Source organism: Chiloscyllium plagiosum, unplaced genomic scaffold (assembly GCF_037043375.1).
Source record: "Chiloscyllium plagiosum isolate Xiang-an unplaced genomic scaffold, Cpla_swu_hap1 HiC_scaffold_9, whole genome shotgun sequence".
In the NCBI taxonomy this organism is placed as follows: Eukaryota; Metazoa; Chordata; class Chondrichthyes; order Orectolobiformes; family Hemiscylliidae; genus Chiloscyllium; species Chiloscyllium plagiosum.
The window spans coordinates 51,388,071-51,410,917 of NW_028270147.1; the positions used below are offsets into that span (position 1 = coordinate 51,388,071).

Genomic DNA, 22,847 nt, shown 5'->3' on the forward strand with positions numbered 1-22,847 from the left:
GTTGCTCAGATTACTTTTGGCCTTGGTGATCTCCATAAAGTGCTAATTCTGGGCGAGACTCATGAATGCAAGGTTTGAAGGATTGTTAAATTCTGCTGCCATCCACAATGATATAGAGCTCAGCAATGCCTTGCCAATATAACTATTATCTCCCCTTGAGATAGATGAAAAGGCTGCTTTACTCTGCCAAGATAGCCAATAAATCAGGTCATACAGCCAAAATGACAGATAATTAGACACATAATGGTTAAGAGCGCATCTATATTTACAGATATAAAAGTGTACTTAAATAGATGTGTCACTCATAGCATTTATTGCCTTGCCCTCCCATTACGTCTGGGTTCAGTCACAGGGTCCAGATCTGGGGCGGAGGTGGCCTGTCTGACATCAGACCCTGTTAACCTGTAAGATTTGTGTGGATGACTCAAAAGGAGTTGGTGGGTAGATGGCCTCGACATGCTGAGAGGTGCCCAGGTACAGGTTCATCTCTTTGGCTACAATTTTGACAGGTTGGGGTGATAAGCAAATTGGTGATGGAGGAGCCAGGCACCTGTGTGCCATCCTGAGTAGAAACTTCTGGGGGCTAGTTTGTGGTTCTTCTATATGGGTGCCTCTGGCACAACTCTGCCTCCTTAAGAGAAAAGGTTGCCTGGAGTGAGGACAAGGTCCCTCATCCCCCTCTTGCCTTGCCACTGATGCTGAGCATCAATGGCAAAAACAATGGGATGCAGCTGAGTCTTCATTTCTGAAAGCCACTAAGTATTCTACTGACCCCACCCAACTTGTACATGTCAGAGTCGAGAGTGTGGTACTAGAAAAATACAGCAGTCAGGCAGCATCCAAGTAGCAGGAGAATCGATGTTTCAGGCATCAGGAATGAGGTTTGTGAGCCAAGGGGGTCGAAAGATAAATAGGAGGGAGGGTGGAACTGGGGGTCTGAGAGTGCGATAGGTAGATGAAGGTGGGGTTAATGGTGATAGGTTGGAGAGGAGGGTGAAGCAGATAGGTAGGAAGGAAGATGGACAGGGAGGACAGGTCATGAGGACAGTACAAAGTTAGAAGGTTGAACTGGGACAAGGTGGGGGGAGAGGAATGAGGAAACAGTTGAAATCCACGATAATCCTGTCAGAGGGTCCCAAGGCAGAAGATGAGGCAATCTTCCTCCAGGCGTTGGGTGGTTAGGGTTTAGTGATGGAGGAGGCCCAGCACCTGCATGTCCTTGGCAGAATGGGAGTGGGAGTTAAAGTGTTTGGCCACGGGATGGTGGGGTTGCTTCCCATTTTTATTCCTGTCAATTCTATAGTTCCTCTGATGCAGCCTGACCTGTTGTGCTTTTCCAGCACCACACTCTCGACTCTGATCTCCAGCATCTGCAGTCCTCACAAACACATCAGAGCCAATACAGAACTGATAACTTTGGTGGATTACTCCAGCCTTTTATCAAATTTACTGAATGTCTCCAACAAACATTCTGGCTGTCTTTACAACTGTGCATTAGCATGAAATCATTACTGGCCAAAATCATTGGAATATCTTCTGCCTGGGCCTGGATGGAATCCTCATCTCTAACAGTACTCTGAGTGTCAGCAAGCTGGACATTTCTTGCTTGGCCAGTTGTGGAGTCATGTCAGTGACATGCTTCCCAGATTGTGCTCTCAAGCTTAATCTGGGTAGAGTACCCAACAAGGTATCAATAACTAACCTGATGGAAGGCATAGGGGAAAGCCTTGTTGATCGGGGTAGGTTGTGGCTTTGTTCCTCAGGGGGTGTGAGAAGCTGATAGGGCAAGTAATGGCCTCATCATCATGGTGGACTGGGTGGACTGAAGAGTCTGTTTCATGCTGTATGACACAATGACTCTATGACTCTAATGTGCTATAGGGATAGAAATTTGACCATTTTAACAATAGGATTTGGTGGTGGTATTGACCGATCAGTTCAATGGAGTACAATGAAGCTCATTGAGTTGCCTTGACATGGACGTCTCAGCAATCCCATTGTGGTCTCAGTCCTCCCCAGCCACCTCAAGCAGTTTCTCCTCATGGATGGTGAGCATCCAAATGGCAGACACACTGCTGATCACTTGGCCTTCCATGACCAGTTGTGAGATATTTTCTCATGCATTGAGAGAAAAAGAGGGATTGAATGAATTTGAAGTGGTTGGATAATGAAAGTTCATGGATGGCACAGGAGCAGCAGTGGAGGTGAGGTGTCCTGAGTGAGTGAGCATGAAGAACAGAAGGCAAGAAGGATGAGACAGATGAGACCTATTGAGTGGAGATGCTGCATGCAAAGGTGTGATTTATAGACCATTTGCCTTGGTGGTGTATTGAAGCTGAGAGATGATATTGGCACTTACCCTTATGGAATACACAAGATCACTGACCATCTTCAGGCACTGCTTAACATTTCCTTTGGTCTGTGAAACAACACTGACCAGGCTGTTTTCTACATAAAGGCTTGCTGTGTCTTGTCCTGTGACCTCTTTGGCCAGTCCAGAGGAAAAAAGGATGGTTCTTCTCTCCACCGCTGCATCCATTAGCACCTCAAGCTCCCTTTCCCTAAAGAAGTCTGCGAACTTTTCTTTCTACAACATCTCATTGCCAAATATGATGGAGCAACAGACAATGAAAAGCAATTCCTGGCTTTCAGCATTTGAAGTGGTATGCAGGGTGAACGTCACAGAGACCCAGCTACAGTGAGCATTCCATCTGTGATGCTGCCTCATTGAAGGAGAAGGGCATTGTGGAGTCCGAATGCATAATTAATGAGGTGACCAGCAGATGACTGCAGAAGAAAATTTACCATAGGCCATCGGGAGAAATCTTCTCCATGAAATGCCCTGAAAATAATACACAACTAGAAAATGGGAAAATTATCAGCGCATCATTTTATACCAATGGGTTAAACTTGAAAGCTTCAGAAAAGATTCACCAGGTTGATGCCAGGATTGGAGGGTTTGAGCCATCTGCAGAGGCTGGAAAGACAGGGGCATTTTTCCCTCGCACGTCGGAGACTAAGGGATGACCTTAGAGAAGTTTAGAAAATCATGCAGGGCATAAATAGGGTGAATAGCCAAGGTCTTTTTCTCAAGGTAGGGGAGTCCAAAACTAGGCAAAAGTTCTATTTCTGATGAAGGGATTTTTCTCGAAATGTCGATTTTCCTGCTCCTCGGATGCTGCCTGACCTATTGTGCTTTTCCAGCACCACTCTAATCTGGAGTCCAAAACTACATAGGTTTAAAGTGAAAGGGTACAGATTTAAAAAGGACCAATGGGACAACTTTTTCACATAGAAGGTGGTGGGCCAAATGTTGACAAATGGGACTAGATTAATTTAAGATATCTGTTCGACATGGACAAGTTGGATGAAAGAGTTAGTTTCCGTGCTGTAGATTTGTGTCTGTATAACTTTTCATCAGAACCTTTTTATTTATTGGTGTAAGAGCTCATAGTAATGGATTTGATATATTAATTTGGATAGAGGATAGTTAATTAACAGAAAACGAGATCAGGATAAATGGGCAATTTTCAAATTGGAAGTTGTCATAGATTCTTGCAGCACAAAACAGACCTTTGAATCCAATTCATCCACGCTGACCAGATTATCCCAATCTGATCTAATCACATTTGCCGGCATTTGGCCCATATCCTTCTAAACCTTTCCTATTCGTACACCCATCCAGATTCCTTTTCAATGTTGGAATTGTTTCCAACTCACCACTTCCTCTGGTAGCTTGTTTCATATATGGACAACTCTCTGCGTGAAAAAGTTACCCCTCCGGTCCTTTTTAAGTCTTTCCCCCTCACCTTCAACCCTGTGTCCTCCAGTTCTGGAGTTCCCCACCCTAGGAAAAAGACCTTGGCTGTTCACCCAATCATTACCCCTCATGATATTATAAATCTCTATAAGGTCACTCCTTAGCTTCTGATGCTCCACAAAGAAGAGTCCTAGCCTATTCAGCGTCTCCCTATTGCTCAAACCCTCCATCCCTGGCTGCACCCTCTTATGTTTAACAACATCCTTCCTATTGAAGGGTGACCAGAATTGAACAGCGTGTCACATAGGCCAATGGGAAGAATTACAAATATTTATGTCCTATATTAATGTGAAGTGATTGATTGTATTCTAGCCACATTTGGTGTTGATATACGGGTAACAAAACAAATTGTGTGAAGAACATAAAGAGCTTGTAAACGATACAGATAGGTTATATGAATGGGCACACGTTTGACAGATGGAGAACAATTTGGGGAAATGAGGTTGTCAACTTGGCAGGAAATGTAGAAGAGCAACACATTACTGTATTTGAGTGTACAGAGGCTGCAAAATGTTGTAATAAAGAAGAACCTGAATATCCTTCCACATGATCCACAGAGTGCAGATACATTAACTAATTCAGAAGGATTGAATTGAATGTTAGCCTTTATTGTAAAGGAAATGATATATCAAAGAAGGAAAGTTTATTGGCAACTATATAGGACGTTAGTGAATCAGCACCTGGAGTTTTTTTGTCTCCTTACTTATTGAGTCAGAATCATAGAGTCGTATAGCATAGAAGCAGAACTTTCAGTCCAACCAGTCCATGCTGAACATAATTCAAAACTTAACTGGTTCCACCTGATTATTCATGGTCCATATCCATCCAAACCTTTCCTATTCGTATATACATGTAAGTGTCTTTTAAACTTTGTAATTTTACCCATATTCACCACTTCCTCAGGATGTTCATTCCACACTCGAACCACCCTCTGTGTAAAATGTTTGCCTTTTACATATTTTTAAAATCTCTCTCCTGTCACCTTAAAAATGTGCCCCTTAGTCTTGAAACTTTATTTAAAAAATTGCTTATATTGCAAGCGGTTCAATGAAAGTTTACTTAACTAACTCCTGGAATAAAAGGGTTGCCTTTTGTGGAAAGTTTGAGTATGATGGATTTACGTTCATCGGAGTTTAGAAGAATGGGAGGTGATCTGATTCAAGCCATAACATTTTCTGGAAGCTTGAAAGGATAGATGCTGAGAGAATGGTTTCCCTAGAGCTAGGGGGCACAATTAAAAAAATAAGGTGCTCCTTATTTAAGGCAGAGATGAGAAGGAATTTCTTCTTTTAGAAGGTCATTGGTCTTTGGAATTTTCTTCCCCAGAGAAGAGTGCAGGCTTGATCATTGAAAATATTCAAGGTTGAGCTAAACAGATTTTTTGTTGACAATGGAGTCAAAAGTTATAGGGAGAGGCAGAAAGTGGAATCAAGACCACAATCATCTCAACCAAGATCCTACTGAATTAGAGACATAAAAATTGCAGATGCTAGAATCCAAAATAGACAAGCAGGAGGCAGGAAGAACACAGCAAGCCAGGCAGCATCAGGAGGTGGAGAAGTCAACATTTGGAGTATAACCTGAAGAAATGTTATACCTGAAACGTTAACTTCTCCATCTCCTCATGCTGCCTGGTTTGCCAAGATATTACTGAATGTCTGAGGAAACCAGTTGGACTAAATTGTGTACTCCAGCTCCTATTTCATATGGTTTTATTATCTTATTTTAGTTAAAGATCACACAACACCTGGTTATCGTCCACCAGGTTTATTTGGAAGCACTAGCTTTCAGACTACGGGTCCTTCATCAGGTAGCTAGTGGAGTAGGATCATAGGGCACAGAATTTATAGCAAAAGATGTCACCTTTTTTATAAAACCTTTCATTATCTCGGGAATGTGACTTGAAGGAAGTTCTTGGATTTACATAGTAATGAATTGAAACCTGCATCCCATTCTAAAAGATGAAAGACTTAATAGCAATCTAGGTTTGTTCAATATATCACAGCAGTTGTATGACACTATGATCTTTTGCTATAAATTCTGTGTTCTATGTTCCCACTCCGCTAGCGACCTGACAAAGGAGCAGCACTCTGAAAGCTTGTACTTCCAAATAAACCTGTTGGACTATAACTTGGTGTTATATGATTTTTAACATTGCCCACCCCAATCCAACACTTAGGCACCTCCACATATGTCATTATAGCTTGTTATAAGCACAAATGACATATGTCTGCAGTAAATGTGCTTTGGTAGTCGCTAACAGATGAATAGTGGCATGGCAATGAGTGCCATGGGATTTTCTAGATTTTAGAGAGAGCAAGCATAATTGGTTATAACATCTCATCCAAAATTTCATAGTTTTAATATGGCAACACTTCTTCTGTGTTGCACTGAATTGCTAGCATAGCTTACTTGTGGGACCATGGACCTACAATTTTCAGGCTCAGGGGCTGGAGAATACCACCTATCAGTATTGTTTCCTTCTTAGATTACTGTAAATCTGTTATACATTTACAAATTATTTTTACAAAATATCCTTTCCCTATTCAAATTTATTTTATGTATCATTTTATGGTGCAACACTTCTTCCGTACTTGGTGGAGTCAACTTATTACTGATTTAATATTTAATTAGCAAGTCCAAAGAATAACACATTGACGGCTATCAGATAACATTGGCCAAAAGAGATCAAATAGAATTTCTTAAAATCATGACTGGGAGCTTAAGGCTTAGACTTTGAAGGGAGCACACCATAGACTAGGATAGTACATATTTTTTTAAAAATGGCAAAGATGTTTATAGCAGCAAAACAAACAGCAAATTTGAGGTGAACAATTTAGTTAGCATGCAATACTCTGTTATGCAACATTTTCTGGCAGGAGAAACTGGAATTAAGGTCAACACTCTCAGAATAAGGAGTGAACCATTTAGGATGGAGGGGTAGAGAAGTGTCTTTGAACCTTCTGAATTCCCTCCCTCAAAGAGTTATGGATGCTCAGTCATTGAATATATTCAAATCTATGATTGATAAATCTGTTGATACTAATGGAACTAAGGGATATGAAAACATTGCAGCAAGGTTTGGCTGAGGTAGAAGATCAGCCATAAATTTATTGAATGGCACAACAGGTCTGAAAGAATTAATCGGCTGCTCTTGCATCTAATTCTATTAGGCTTTCTGCTCTTGTGTCTTGATTGTAGAAAAGACAGCTTCTAAGTACATTTATTTCTTTAAAAGAGATGGGGTACTTTTGAGTCCATTACATTTAGATGAGGATATTAAAAAAATCGGGCCAAAGAATTCTCTTTGGAAAATGTAACTATAAAATTATGAATTTGGATTTGGCTCGTTTTTCTGTACAAGAAATAATGTTATTTCACTCATGTTAATTTCTCCACATGAATAAAAAGCCTGTAAAAAAGATGAATTGAAATGCTTTAAAAATACGTCCAGACTGTCCCTGGACAAATATAGGACAAGTAAGTCATCTTTTGAATGTATGGAACATTTTAATGTGGTATTCCCATTCCCGACTTGGTTTGCTTCATAGAGTAAATTAATATTTGATTTCATACAGATATTTCATGCCCACGTGGTTTCTTTCTCAAACAACGCGTTTTATGGAAATGTCAAATCTGCAAATTGTTGGCTGGCTGACTAAATTGTTGTGACTTCAATTATCCCCAATCAATCAGACTGCTATCTGGTTCTTCTTGGATTTCCGACAGTTAATTGTAAAAGGGAATTGCAGATGCAAGTTATGGGAACTTGCGAACCATTCGAGAAGATAATTAGATATGTCCCTCAATCCGTAAATTCGTGATATGACATTTTAAAAAGAAACTAATTCATGAAAAATATGATTACTATAATGTCCAAAACTAGAGTTTTCTGTCTTATAATAAGATGGAAAATGTGATGGAAAGAGTTCCTCTATTGAAATCAAGAATGTTTTAAGCTGCAATAAATAAATACAATAACTTATAAATGATGCTGTTAATGTCTTGCCAGGTTTGGTCAAAGGGTTTAACGTTTGAAATGATCAAGCAAAGTTAGCCTGCCATTTAACAGCAAAATAACAAGGCAAACACTAAAACATTCTCGCACGCAAACTACCATTGCCAGTGTACAGCAGTATTTATAACTCTGGTCCCAGTTTTTGTGGGCACCATCGGGTATTACAAATACAGCTGTTTGTGATAAGGTAACCCTGCCAAGACATTCAAGTTGCAGCTCATAGTTATTCATTACTTTTTGGAACAAGCCCTGCTAAGCCGCAGCTGTATTTACAGCTATCTATTTTACTTTGTATTTTGCTTCAGTTACCCATGCAGAAAATATGAATGTATAGATAAACCAACATGAAATTTCCAATGTAGTTTACATCAGTCATAGAGCGTGATACGGCATCCTAGATTTCTGGATGGGAGGGGGAGTAATGCGTAAAGCACTCAGCTACCTCATTTACCTTTATTCAACAGAAATTATCAGCGATTCCATTGAACATGGCCTCCAATTGGCTGACATTTAGATCAATAATGAATAGTGCCAATATTAATAGTAAAGTGAACTTACTATCAAGCCACTGATGGTCATAATGAATGTCCGTTAATGTCTATAGGAGTATGGAACTCGGAGCAGATTAATCTAGTAAAATATTGCAATGCATTAACTGCACTAAATTCTTTAGGCACATAACAATCACCAATTTATTTTCTACTTTCACAGCATTTTGTTTAAACTAGAGTTAAATTCTACACTGCATATGCCCAATGTGTTGTTAACAGCATATGAACGAAGGCCAAATATTCTGTTTAGAATATAGCATAGCAGCGATTATCAAAGGGTTAACGATATGTAAATTATTTGTGTACCACAGAAAACATTCTGTTGATCGAATAAATCTTCACAAATACCGATTTTTTTTTTACAACTACAAAACTTAGAAATACACATCCATGGTTAAACTATTATTAGGGGGAGAAGCTAAATCCAGTGATCAAATTCCCATGGGTGTCCCTTCAACTAACACGTCTTACTCCTTTGTGGAAAATATAGTTTCTTAGCATCATACTCACTGTTTTAACAATGTTTGTCGAACACATGGATTCATTTTTCAATTGCATTTAATTTGTATGTATGATGTCAATTAATTGTTCTTCAATGTTCAGGCTATTCGATGTTCTCATGCAATTTAAGAGAAACTTAGGGGCACAATACAATGTATTTCATAATACTTCGTTTTAAAATGGAAATGCAGTCTTGCTATTATTGGCAAACTAAAAGGAAATGATTTTAGCCATGAAAAGTCAATTTAAGCAATTAAAATACAATCAAATAATCAGCCTTTGTACCGATCTTTTAAGAGCATTTTGATAAGGCATCTTCCCTCATAGGCCCAATGTTGAATTTGTCCCAGACAATTGTTGTGCAATCACAAGCTGATAAAAATCATTTCTTTTAAGACTTAAAACATACCGGACTTTAGCACTGTGGATGGTAAAATGCCTGTCTAGGAAATGTCTATATTTTCAAACTGGCGAGGAAGCATGGGAAACTATTTTACTCAATCTCCTTCCTTAACAGCGGCTTTGTTTGGTTCCATCATAGAGCGAAAAAAAAACGAGCAGTCCTCTGGATCCATTGACTTCGTCATTAAAATTAATTAAGGGCTGAGTAGGTGTTTCCAATTTAATGAAAATATGGAATAATTGCCACAGAGAAAAAAAATATAAATTACAATTCAGGTAGGCAGGCAAGAGCATTTTGCTATTCTGCAGTGTCTTTTAATGCCACAAAAAACCTATATAAGGGTTTTATGCCTTGCGTTCCAAAGTTATTCCTATGCATATCCATGCAATATTTTTCCGCTTTCCCTCGATAAAATTGCCAAATAATAATGAATCATTTCATAAATAATGGCTTGGCTGTCTTATCTGGGCAGGGCGGCCAGTGCTGGTTTCTTATCTCGCCTGGCCACATTGCTGTAGTGTTCCGCTCTCCATACTAAATAGGAAATCGAACGTGATGTAAAATCTACTCCACTCTCCAAGGCATAAGCTGCCAAAAAAACTTATTACAGCACAAAGATCAGCCATGGAAGGGGCTGAAAATGGCTGCTAACACTTTTCTAATAAACAAGGCTGGTGAGTAGATTTCTAATTGCCACCTCTTAAGGATGTCTTTTATTCTTCACAAATGTCGAAATATGACTGATTTCGAACTGAGTATAAATGATTGCAATATAAAAATGACATTTAAAAAAAAACGCAGGATAAATTAAGCAACATGGAAATGGCTGCGAGCATTGTTTTCAATAGTCCCAGGAGTGAGGAGTGTTTTTGGGACATTTTGAATTGCTTAATGGATTATGTATAATACTGTCACTAATGATATTTTAATTTGATTCGTATACATCGAGATGATTTTTTTTCGAAAGGAAGTACCGGTACAGTGACAGAAACGGATGGAGACGCTGTAATATGTTGCGTTCCAATAGTTTTTCACAATTGCCATCTTGCGCATCTAAAGAATTTGTCAGAAAAAAAAATATTCATCTCAACGGTTATGGAGAAAACAACGGATACATTTTTCGTCAGTAAAGGAATAAGGACTCGTTTTAAGACATTGTTTAAGACAAACTAGCTGATTACATTCGCTCAGATTCGTTCCATTAACTTAGAAACCGCTATGAATGAACTCGCTGGGAGTTGTGCTGGGAATGTCATTCACCAAATTATTTTGAAGGATGAGAGCAATTTTAAGGACAATGTTGTGAGATCTCAATTTTAAGATGTTGTATTTCTGCAGTGCAACCAAAATGTAGGCTCTTGGCAATGGAGAGTCCTTATATACCTGCTATGGGTTTGTTTCGATTCTGTGCACATTATGGGGAGCTCACTTTAAAATCAAATATCTTAAATGCTTTAAGCTAATGCGTCAGAATCTTCAAAATATCTGACAGTGTATCAAACATTGGAGATGAGGGCTGGCAGCCTGCGTGTATTCAAACAGCTCTCAATTCGTCCTATTGTCCTCATGTGTTTATTTCGTCCTTTCCATTCCACTAAGGCCTCATGTTGCACTGCCATAATATACATGCAATACAACCAGGAATTGTTCATTTGAAAGTCAGTTTAAAGGGACACAAAAGAGTTCCCATTATTGCAGCGGCAAAATGATGGGAATATTTTCTTTGCGCGGGGTGTTTGCATAAGCCTGCACTATTTTGAGAAACAGATTCCACATTTGTTAACTAAGAGTGAGCAACATGAAGAAAGTGAATGTATGAAGGGGCGGTTAGTAACTTAATTTGCAATGAATTTTAAGTTTTAGGAAAGGCGGTTTATCGGAGGGCATGTATACACTAAAGACTGAGCAAATTGCCCACCCGCATTATCAACTTTGTTTTGTTTAATTTCAAATGGGTTATGCACAATATAGCAGTGTAATCTCAAGGTTAAATTTCAATCTTCTAATATATATGTCTCTGAGCTCAATTCATTGAAAAAAGATTACAACGTGCCCTGCAGCTTTAGAATTTAGAGTGTTTAAACCTAATCCTTAATTGATCAACTGTCTTAAGTATCTCGGTTGATTTTCCATAAACTACGAAATGCTTAATCCTTCCAAGAGGCTTTATGCTAGAAAAAAGAATAAAGCAGCATGAAATGCTGCAGGTGCTGGCTTCCTCTGCCGACTCTAGTGCAAGAAGGAACTCAGTTTCCCAGTGAGCTCAGCACAGCAAGATTCAACGGTACTGTGCAAATAACAGCAGCCAAGAGCTCGTTGTAAATCTCTGACATCAGTTACACTACAGCTTGACACGAACTAAAATAGACGGTTTCTAAATGTGAAATAAAATATCCCCTAATATTGTTCACGGTGTTGTCTGGAGAATATTAGTTTTTCCTTAAGGGATGTAATAAATAAAAGCGACTTCTTCGGACGAAAGGTTACGAAAGAATACTATAGCGTCTTGTATTCAGATTTTTTAACTTCCTTGCGCAATTTTGAATCACTGGTTTATAATTTCCTCAACGCAAAAGTGTTTGTATTCACAACTTAAAACTTTGTTAATAACCCAGAGAAAGAAACCTGACTTCGGAGTTTTTCATGTCAAAATATTCTGCATTCAAAGCCTCTTAATATTTATATCACATTCTCGTGTTAAAAATAGTTGTCGAATTTTAGACTAGTCTTGTAAATGTGCATAGAATCCGATAAACGCCTGATGGATTCTCAGTCACTCGATTGGTTGCACTATTTGAGGTTTTGTTCATAAAAATGGGCCTGAAAATTGACAACCAGGTCAATATGCTGCAAAGATCACGAAGACGTTTATTTCAGTACAGTCTAAGTGATTTAATTATGAAGTCTTCTTCTCCTTAAATATTTTTATTTTGTCTCAGGGGAATATTTCTTGCAGATGAAGTTGTTTCAACATTTGTCCATCCTTTTGACATCTCATGGTAACGCGATTAAAACGGTGAAGAGTTCCGCTTTTCAACAAGATGATGGAAAAAGTCGGATCGGATCTTGGTGAAACTCCCAGCGATGATCTGAGTCCTGTGCAGAAAGATTTCCCCAGACACAGAGCAGACCGTGAGGAAGCGGAAAGCACGAGCGAGCCTGCAGATCAATGCACTGAGGGACAGCAGCTCCCAGCCGAGCAACAATCTGCGTCAAATGATGGGGTTTCCAAGGAAACGAGACACGACTCCCCTGATCCCCTATCGGAAGTGCCAGTCATAAACCTGATGCAAAGAGGAGTCCAGCCTATAAATGAGAGGGATCAGAAAGGCACGTTTACTCATTCAGTACCGACCACCGAGTTGTCAAGACCCCCGGTGCCTCTGACTCTTCAAAGTCCAGTGAGTGAGAATCGGATGGTCCAGTTAACTACAGCTCATCTCCCTCTGCCTGCAGCCAGAGCAATGCTGTATAACAGCACTTCCCAGTACCAGACCTTGCCACTTTTAAACAGGTCAGTCCCATGTTAGTAAATCGTGGTATCCCATAGCTTTCCTTTGATTTGGAAGATTTTGAATCGGTTTGCTAGTTTATAGAATCTGAATAGCTACATGATTAACATTCGAATGCAAATCGATATGCCCCGGGCTCAAAAAAAAGAATAAATTGATAATAATTGCTTTCAGATTAACTCGTGATCACAATTTCATTTAGTACAAATAGTTCGTGATTGGTTAAAAAAAGTCATGGATTTCATATTTCCCATGCTAAGAAATCTTTGCTATTATTGTTTTCTTCATAATTATTGTCAATGCACCCTAAGGAACAGCCTCTTACAACATATTTTTGTCACTCAGAATATATAACTCTTTTGAAGCTCTTATCAGAATTTAACAGTTCAGATCAGTACATGAAGATTCTGATTTCTCATCACAAACTTTTCTTTCTTGTTGAAATGATCAGTGAGCCAGAACCCTTCAACATGTTCTCCAGTAATAGAGTGAAAAGAAGGCCAACTCCCTACGACGTGGAAGTCACTACTGGTATGTATCATCATTGAATTCATTACCCTACACTGCGCCGGCTCGAAAGTGCATACTAAATAGGCTGAAAGGCTGTAACTATCTGAGAAAATGTGGCAAAAGAAAATTGATAGTGGTCGGGTAAGCCGTAAAGCATAGGGGTAAATAGGTGCGTTGCTTAAAAGCTCGCTGTAATCTCCCTCACAATGCAAGCCTGTTACATTTCCTTGTTTGTGCTGTGCTCCAACAGGTCTTCCTGCTTGCATGTTTTAACTATGTATTTAAATCGATGTGCGAGCATATACAGGCGCGCCCCTGTGGTATGCCCTTACTTGCATGTATTTCCTTTATAATGTTTATATTACTTCTGCAAATCTCTTCAATCACAGCTGGTTTCATTTTTGCTATTAGGTGTTGCTCAGCCTAAAATTGTCCGCAGGATCTTCACAAACAGCAGGGAGAGGTGGAGGCAACAGAATGTCAACGGGGCCTTCGCGGAACTTCGCAAACTCATCCCGACCCACCCGCCAGACAAGAAACTGAGCAAGAATGAGATCCTCCGCCTGGCCATGAAATATATCAATTTCTTGGCCAAACTGCTGAGCGATCAAGAGCAGGAAGGTGAGCAGCGGGGGTTACAGATTAAAGAGGCGGACAGTACCAGGCTGGCCAGTGATGACATCCAAGAGATGTCTCCAGACTCGAGCTGTGGAAGCTGTTTCGATGGAACAGGAAGCCCGGAAAGTCTTAGCGAAGAACACGATCATCTCGAGTCACGACATGGAAACCACCGCCACTCCATACTTCCTCCAGATGTCAATGGACAGCGGTGATATCCTTGCAAAAATGATGCATCTGGAAGAATGGAAAACTGCAGCTAAAGGAACATAGACTTGCTGTTTTACCAGCGACTGCTGAATCGATTAACGTTTTACTTTCTTTACATTTTGTGTATCTCTAACGTTTTCAGGTACATATAAATACTAGGCGCCTGTCCTTCTGGATTTTAAATCTAAAAGTCTCACTGGATTGATCATTGACGTTTTTTGTTTAGAGACAAGATAATTTAAATTTAAAGAATTTAATTTTATCTTAAAGTCGAGGTACATGTAAATATTGTAAAAGCTTCAGCCGTTCAAGATTCGGACGCTGTTTATGGGAAAAAGAATCACGTTTTTGTAATGGAAAGTCAAAGAGGACCAATATTTATTTCTGTTGGAACAGTAGCATCCTTTTTCTAGTGAATTACATGTTAGTTCTTTTAACTATATTCCCGTCATTCTGTCCACTGCATCCGACTCCAAGCGGAACACTAATTAAAAACATATTAAAGAAGCACTGTGCGGAAGAGAGAGGTACTTTGAATTTGCATGGCGATTAAATCCCCGAAAAGGGATGCTATGATGTTCAACAGAAGTAGATCATCTTGTTTGTCTAAATTAGAAGATAAAAGTCAAAAAACATACGTGCATTGCGGATTATTATTGAAATTGAAATAAAATGTCGAAGGGTTAAACTTTTTGAAAATGTACATTTCTGGGAATAATTATTTTGTATGTTTTCATGCATTGGTCGAAAATTGGGCAGTTTATTGCGTATAATGAAACTTGTTGCAGCTATTCACGGGCCCTTTTTCTATTCTTGTGGACAAATCATTATTTATTCCATGAACTCTATACTTCAGACTTTTTGACTAACTGAAACACCAGGCAATTTTTATGGGTACAAATAGTGACATTTTTTCTAAAGTACTTTAACATTCTGCAAAACAGCAGAAAATCACGTATTTAATAATTCAATGGACAACGAATGTTGTTTATTTTATTTAAAAATATAAAGGGTATGGTACACTCCTTATTTCCCACATGTGCTCTTGCCTGCTAAATGTATTGTGAATATCATGTGTATAATTCACACTGCACTTTCAGTACATTTTGTATGTGATTTTTTTTCTGCGTTGGCAGAAGTTGGGTAACGAAACCTGTTAACTTAAGCAAATAACTACTACCACGTACATTCTGACAAAGTGATTCTCGATGGATACTCTTTGTAAAGCCTACTGTGGCTGCAAAGTTTGTGTGCAGTATGTATATCACGTATTGTTGTAAAATATATGCAATGTTATATTACCAAGAATTTACTTTTAATAAATTGTATACAATTTAAATGACTAGTGTTCTCCGCCTTAGATAATAGTCAATATTGCTCGGTAACGTTACTAAAGATGACTTGATACAAATAAGAGAACGATTATATAAAATAATCGTACCCACGAGTTTACAGGCATTTTTAATTTAGAGGCTTAGATTTTTCTGGTCTATTGATGCACTACATATAAAATTGTAATAGGATGCAGAGGAACGGGGTGACAAGAAATGTCAACTACGTCATGGAGCATATGTATAAACATGAAGTATAACTCCTGTTCTCTATTGGGAAAATACATGCAAATAATAACATTTATACCCATCATAGAATAGGAATAGATGCATACACCTATTAACATAATTTACTGTGCAGCCGAACATATTTTGCATGTTAGATAATGCACATGGTACAAACTACTGCATGTGTTCTATATGTTAGCAAACATGCTTATATACCTCTCATTTAGATGGCAATATTTCATGGAACATGTGCAAATGTAGTGTAGTTCTGTACACTAGAAAACACTTCAGCCTTCTAAAGACCGTCTAAATGTCCTAATTAAGGCATTAATCCTACCAACTTCCCATTTCTAACACCATGGACCTCACTTAATTCTCATAGAATTCCTACAGTGCAGATAGTGGATTTTTGGCCACAGAGTCTGCACCAACCTCCCAAAAAGCATCCCACCCTATCTCTTTAACCTCACATTTACCGTGGTTGACCCACCTAGCCTGTATATCACTACACATTACAGGGCAATTTAGCATTTATCCAAGGCTGGAATCAAACCTGGTCCTGGTGCTGTGAGGCAGCAATGCCAACCATTGTGTCACTATGCCACCCAAAATTCTAAGTAGAGTTCTCTTAAGAAGAGTTTTATGCTTTACTGCAATTGTGGTCAGTTTGTTTATTGTGAATAACAAATACATGAATGCCCAAATAAATCTTCAGATGTAGTCTTTGCTTTCATAGTAACACAGACAGAATACTTTCAATATTTTCTATCAGAACATCATTATGTTGAGGGGAATTAAGGGCAAGAGTGATATTTTGAATTTGTTGACCAAATGTCATACTTTGCCAGCATATATGGTTTAGCATATAATTTTAGTATAAATTGCAAGGATCCCTGGATTATAATCTGCTTTTTATTTCCTTTTTATAAGAGTATATTTGAAATATATATGTTGGACATGCATGAGATATATATTAGAATATCCAACTGAGCATGAAGAAGCAACACAGTCAGCTTTGTACTGTGATATTCAGTATGTCTCTGGATAAATATTAGAATTCAAAGGATAATATATTTTATTCGGTAAGTGGGAAGTGGTGAAAAATAAAACAAATGTAAAATCACATCTTAAATGAAAAAGAAGAGACTTCGTCGTAAATTGATTTCAAACATGAAGCTGATGAGTGACATTTCTGCTTCATAGAAAACATATATAAACTGGTTCATTGGTCCCATTGGCTGAGCCTGGACAATCTAACCATGAATGTACTTATTGGTTGGTTTGTTGTATTTGAATCTTGAGAGTTTGAACAGTTGGGAAAGATTCTTCTTAATTGTCCTGATGATGGATACATTCAAAACCAGAACAACAAACATGATATCTCAAATTACTTAGAGTTTTAGAGTCATAGCTGTAGAGCAGGTAAACAGACCCTGTTTCCCTATCTGCCAACCAGATATCCTAAATAAATCTAGTCCCATTTGCCAATACTTGGCCCATACCCTGCTAAACCCTTCCTCTTCATATACCCATTCAGGTGGCTTTGTTGTACTTGTATCAGCTTCCACCACTTCCTCTGGCTGCTTATTCCATGCTTGCACCACCCTCTGCATGAAAAAGTTGCCCCTTAGCCACCTACAAGTCTGTCTCCTCTCATCTTAAACCTTTGCCCTCTAGTTTTGACTTGCCCACTCAGGGGAAAAGATCTTGTCTATTCACTCAGTCCATGCCTCTTACGATTTTATAAATCTCTGTATGATCACCCCTCAGCCTCCGATGCTCCAGAGAAAAGAGCCCCAGCTTATTCATCTTCTCCCTAAAGCTCAAATCCTCCAACCCTGGCAACTTGAAGCACTTTTGAAAGAACCTGTACTAAAATAGTATCTGCCAGACACTATAATTATTCCTCAAATAATAAATTAGATTTGAAGTGCAACTACAGTTGTGTCAGTCAATTTGAAAAGTCAAAGTTCTACAAATAGAAATGCAGAAAATAACCAGGTTTCTTTTTTGGTTTAGTATGCCACCTAAAAAGCATTTTGATGACAAGGCTCTCAAATCCTGAAATTTTGAATTTGCAACCAATGTGTTCACTGTTGAGAATGCTACTACTGAAAAAAGTCTTCAGGCTCTGGGGCAACAACAAAGTGATCAAGAGAAGGTAAAAAAAGATGCCTCAAATACCCTTCTTTTAACCACAAAAAGAATTATGTATTGGCAAGTGAATTATACTGTAGCTGGACTGTAGCATAAACATTATTGACAACATTAATGTCAAATGGATATGCATGCAAGAATTATACTTTTCAGATTAAAACAATAAGTCTCCCCACCATAATTTTGTTGTACTTGTATCAGCTTCCACCACTTCCTCTGGCTGCTTATTCCATGCTTGCACCACCCTCTGCATGAAAAAGTTGCCCCTTAGCCACCTACAAGTCTGTCTCCTCTCATCTTAAACCTTTGCCCTCTAGTTTTGACTTGCCCACTCAGGGGAAAAGATCTTGTCTATTCACTCAGTCCATGCCTCTTACGATTTTATAAATCTCTGTATGATCACCCCTCAGCCTCCGATGCTCCAGAGAAAAGAGCCCCAGCTTATTCATCTTCTCCCTTTACTACCATTACTTTACTAAATTGCGGTTCATTGCACTTTGTTGCAGAACTCTTTCTGAAATGTTTAATTCTGATGTAAGTGATCTGCAGAATAAAAACAAAGCACTCAATGCAGAAATAGTAATTCAAGCTTACATTCTCAATACCCCTTCTCTCGATGTAATGCTTGCTGCCCTCATATGTAAAACATTTTAATTTGAATCATAAAAGAAGAAAACCGTCAATGGACGATCAAATTCAATGCATTGAAAAAAAGTTAAAGAAACAATGCAAGATAGATTAAAATATATTAATTTTGTGTTCTTGGAGAACAAAACTTGAAGAACTAAAGAAATCCCTTGTTGAAATTGAGACACTTGCAATATTGCTCGGACTTAAAGTGACACCTATAAATTCCCACATAATAGGGATAATTTTTACCTTTACTATATGGGTTATAACCTGTTGAAATAGTAGGTCATCCTATTAATAAGGTAAAAACAATCACTGCAGATGCTGGAAACCAGATTCTGGATTAGTGGTGCTGGAAGAGCACAGCAGTTCAGGCAGCATCCGAGGAGCAGTAAAATCGAACTTTCGGGCAAAAGCCCTTCACCAGGAATAAAGGCAGTGAGCCTGAAGCGTGGAGAGATAAGCTAGAGGAGGGTGGGGGTGGGGAGAAAGTAGCATAGAGTACAATTGGTGAGTGGGGGAGGGGATGAAGGTGATAGGTCAGGGAGGAGGGTGGAGTGGATAGGTGGAAAAGAAGATAGGCAGGTAGGACAAGTCATGGGGTCAGTGCTGAGCTGGAAGTTTGGAACTAGGGTGAGGTGGGGGAAGGGGAAATTAGGAAACTGTTGAAGTCCACATTGATGCCCTGGGGTTGAAGTGTTCCGAGGCAGAAGACAAGGCGTTCTTCCTCCAGGCATCTGGTGGTGAGGGAGCAGCGGTGAAAGAGGCCCAGGATCTCCATGTCCTTGGCAGAGTGGGAGGGGGAGTTGAAATGTTGGGCCACAGGGCGGTGTAGTTGATTGGTGCGGGTGTCCCGGAGATGTTCCCTAAAGCGCTCTGCTAGGAGGCGTCCAGTCTCCCCAATGTAGAGGAGACCACATCGGGAGCAACGGATACAATAAATGATATTAGTGGATGTGCAGGTAAAACTTTGATGGATGTGGAAGGCTCCTTTAGGGCCTTGGATGGAGTTGAGGGAGGAGGTGTGGGCGCAGGTTTTACAATTCCTGCGGTGGCAGGGGAAGGTGCCAAGATGGGAGGGTGGGTTGTAGGGGGGCGTGGACCTGACCAGGTAGTCACGGAGGGAACAGTCTTTGCAGATTCCATTCTATTAATAAACCTAATTTTCTTTCCACTGAAATTAATGGAATAATGGTCGTGTGTTCTGCAACTGCAATTTATCACCCAAATAGTTAAAATCCAAACTGTAAGATCATAATTTTGGAACTGTCTTCAAGAAAGATCAAAGCAAAGCAGAGAATGTGACAAGTCTAGTTTGCTCTCTGTTGTGTCAATACAGATATATTTATTTACATCTTTGCACATTTGCATTTTTAAAAAATAAGTTATCCACAACAAAAGAATGACTTAGGAGATATTTAGACTATGGAGTTATTATTAGTTGTGACTGAAAGACAGAAAGAACATGTACATATTATGCCAGTTTCAAATCAACAAAATTGTGGCAGCCATTCACTGGTTAATTTCTCAGGGCATGCCTTCAGAGTTAACCCGTCTAGTTTAAAACGTAAATAATGTCTTGCAGTTAACCTTTAGTCATCATTAATTGGTGCATATTCTATGACAATGCCTGCAACAATTGGAGTCCATTTGCCAATCAAGTAGCACTCGTATCTCGTGTGGTATAAGTCTTAGTTTCCCCTTGAATGGCATTCTTGTGAATTGTCTTATTGAATGCAATATGAGAAACCGTGACAATATGCATCTTTTTTCAGCAATAGTTAAGCTCTACACTTCCAATGACCATTAATAATACAGTTCTTGAAGAGCAATAATTTAAACAGCCCAAAAACAGGTAGAAGAAGAGCACTGGAGACTGTTATGCATTAACACATAGATGAGGGGCATGAGCTGCACTGGTCCTCATGCATTATTCGTTTTGATGGACCAGCAGCCAGTAGCACTCATGCTGTTTGAGAATTTGGGTTCCAGTGACATCAATGACAGGCAGATAGTGGCCCTTATAGGAAAACTGTGCTCTACCTGTTCTGAGTTATTGCTGCTAAGTGAAGCTAAAGATTTAGATAACTGTTCTACAAGGTTCTACCCAATTTTCGTATATCATTCTCATGTTCCACATGGAAGAGATGATCAAGATAATGGAATTAGAGTTTCCAGGTGATGCAAGAAGTATACCGAAGCTGCATTTATCAGATTTAGAAGAGGAAATTGATGTGAACAATGTCAAGCTTAAAATCTAACTGTAATACTGCAATAAATTCAATCGCCCATGTCCCCCAAACCAGACCTTAGACTGAGAGACCCCCAAACTGAGCCTTTGGCCTCAGGCATCAGAAGCCTTCTCTCTTCTGCTTCCTGTCACCTCTGCAATTACAACAAAATACACCATTAAAGCACCTTCTGCTGCGAGTTGCACACTCTGCACTCATTGCTGTCCTTAGAAATACAACCTCTACAAATGTGGTATATTTCACACACTATTCATATTATTTTATCTTAACACAACACATACATTCACAACCTTTCACAAGACTACATGTTAACCTATTCTATTGCTGTTTGAAGACAATACCCAAGGTCAGGTGAAGTCAAGAATGGGCTCAATATTCTTATAAGGTTTTGTTCATTGGATCAGTTTTCATTGAAACCATTGGGTGAGTGAACGTCAGGAATGTCAGAAATATTGAAAACAAAAAATACTAGAAATCACAGTTGGTCAGGCAGCATCCATGGAGACAGAGCAAGTTAATGTTTCGAGTCTAGATGATTCTTCATCAGCTCTGACACCCTCCTGAACAAATACATTAATATAGGTCCATGCATCTACAGAGTTCTTTGGTAGGGAGCTCCAGAGATGTGATATATTTGCAAGTCAGGATGTTCTGTGACTTGCTGGGAAATTTTGTAGGTGTTGGCATTCTCACACATCTATTTATCTGTTCTTTTATGCTGCAGAGGCTGAAGATTTGAAACATACTGTTGAAAGAGCTATGGGAAGCTACTGTCATGAATCTAGTAGATGATATACCATGCAGCCACCTAGCTTAAGGTAGTGGGTGGAGTGCCATTCAAGCAGGCTGCTTTGGGATGGGTAGTGTTAAGATACTTGAAGGTAATTAGAGCAAACAACTGTGAAGTATTCTATCACACTCCTGACTTATTCCTAGTAGAACATAGAACATAGAAATTTACAGCACAGTACAGGCCCTTCGGTCCACGATATTGCACCGATCTGTGAGACCAATTTGAAGCCCATCTATCCTACACATTTACATTTTCATCCAATGACCATTTAAATGCCCTTAAAGTTGGTAAGTCTACTACTGTTGCAGACAGGGCGTCCACGCCCCTACTACTCTCTGAGTAAAGAAACTATCTCTGTCATCTGTCCTATATCTATCACTCCTCAATTTAAAGCTATGTCCCCTCTTGCCAGCCATCACTATCCGAGGAAAAAAGCTCTCACTGTCCACCCTATCCAACCCTCTGATTATCTTGTATGTCTCAATTAAGTTACCTCTCAACCTTCTTCTCTCTAACTACCAGTTGGGGGAAAGGTTCTGGAAAATCAAGAGGTGAGTATAGTATTGTGAGGGGCACCTATGCCAAATGGACTACAGCAGTTTAAGGTGGCAACTCAAGAGCAATCAGGGATGGGCATTAAATGTTGGCCCATCCAACTTAGCCCAGATTCCACGACTGAATAAAAAACTTCGTCTGCTTGCATTGATGCAACTATGAGGAAGGTGAGAAATTACTTTTGCAAAAACATATTGAGAATCTGCAGTATGCAACAATTCACTGAAAATTAATTATCTTTTCTATTGTTACCTGTTGCAATGTGCAATGACCTTGAGACAAAACAAGCCAGGGTCACAGTGTGTGATATGTTGTGTGATTGCAGTTGGTGCTGCAATAGGTGTTACTGATTTGTCATGATCTGTAATGAAACAGATCTGTTGAACAACCAGCTCATCACTTACCAAGTTGCTCAAAATTGTGAAACTCCTCAGCTTCTGAAGTCCATTCCTTCTACTATTCACAATTTTTAAAGATTCAACTGCAGTGCCATAATTGTTTGGACTTATTGCTGGATATTTTCCTCCTCGAATCTGAAAGTATCCCTAGATGTCAGGTTAATATTGAAAATTAGCTACATAGCTGCATTCACTGCCTGTGAATGTGTGGTCTAATGTATTGGTCCATCTTTGTACTTACCGTTTAAGTAAATACAAAAACTGCTGAAATTAGAAATTCCTTTAGTGCTTATTGGAGGGATAAAAGGTTCAGCCAACATAACAGAGTTTTCGTTACACTCCATGGAAATATTTAACTGG

The 22,847-nt window shown here is 39.2% G+C and overlaps 1 protein-coding gene across 1 annotated transcript; it reads left to right on the forward strand.

Moving 5' to 3' along the window:
- Positions 1–9,847: 9,847 nt before the first annotated feature.
- Positions 9,848–15,486, forward strand: tal1 (T-cell acute lymphocytic leukemia 1). Its single transcript, XM_043699255.2, has 4 exons — positions 9,848–9,967; positions 12,233–12,807; positions 13,257–13,336; positions 13,727–15,486. Exons 2-4 carry the CDS (start codon positions 12,335–12,337, stop codon positions 14,146–14,148), a joined length of 975 nt encoding a protein of 324 aa, XP_043555190.1. The 5' UTR covers positions 9,848–9,967; positions 12,233–12,334; the 3' UTR covers positions 14,149–15,486.
- Positions 15,487–22,847: the final 7,361 nt, after the last annotated feature.

Coding starts and splice junctions, on each gene's coding strand:
- tal1 (XM_043699255.2), top strand. CDS start 12,335: ATGATGGAAAAAGTCGGATCGGATCTTGGTGAAACTCCCAGCGATGAT. Junction 12,808..13,256: donor ACCTTGCCACTTTTAAACAG/GTCAGTCCCATG, acceptor TGAAATGATCAG/TGAGCCAGAACCCTTCAACA. Junction 13,337..13,726: donor CGACGTGGAAGTCACTACTG/GTATGTATCATC, acceptor TTTTGCTATTAG/GTGTTGCTCAGCCTAAAATT.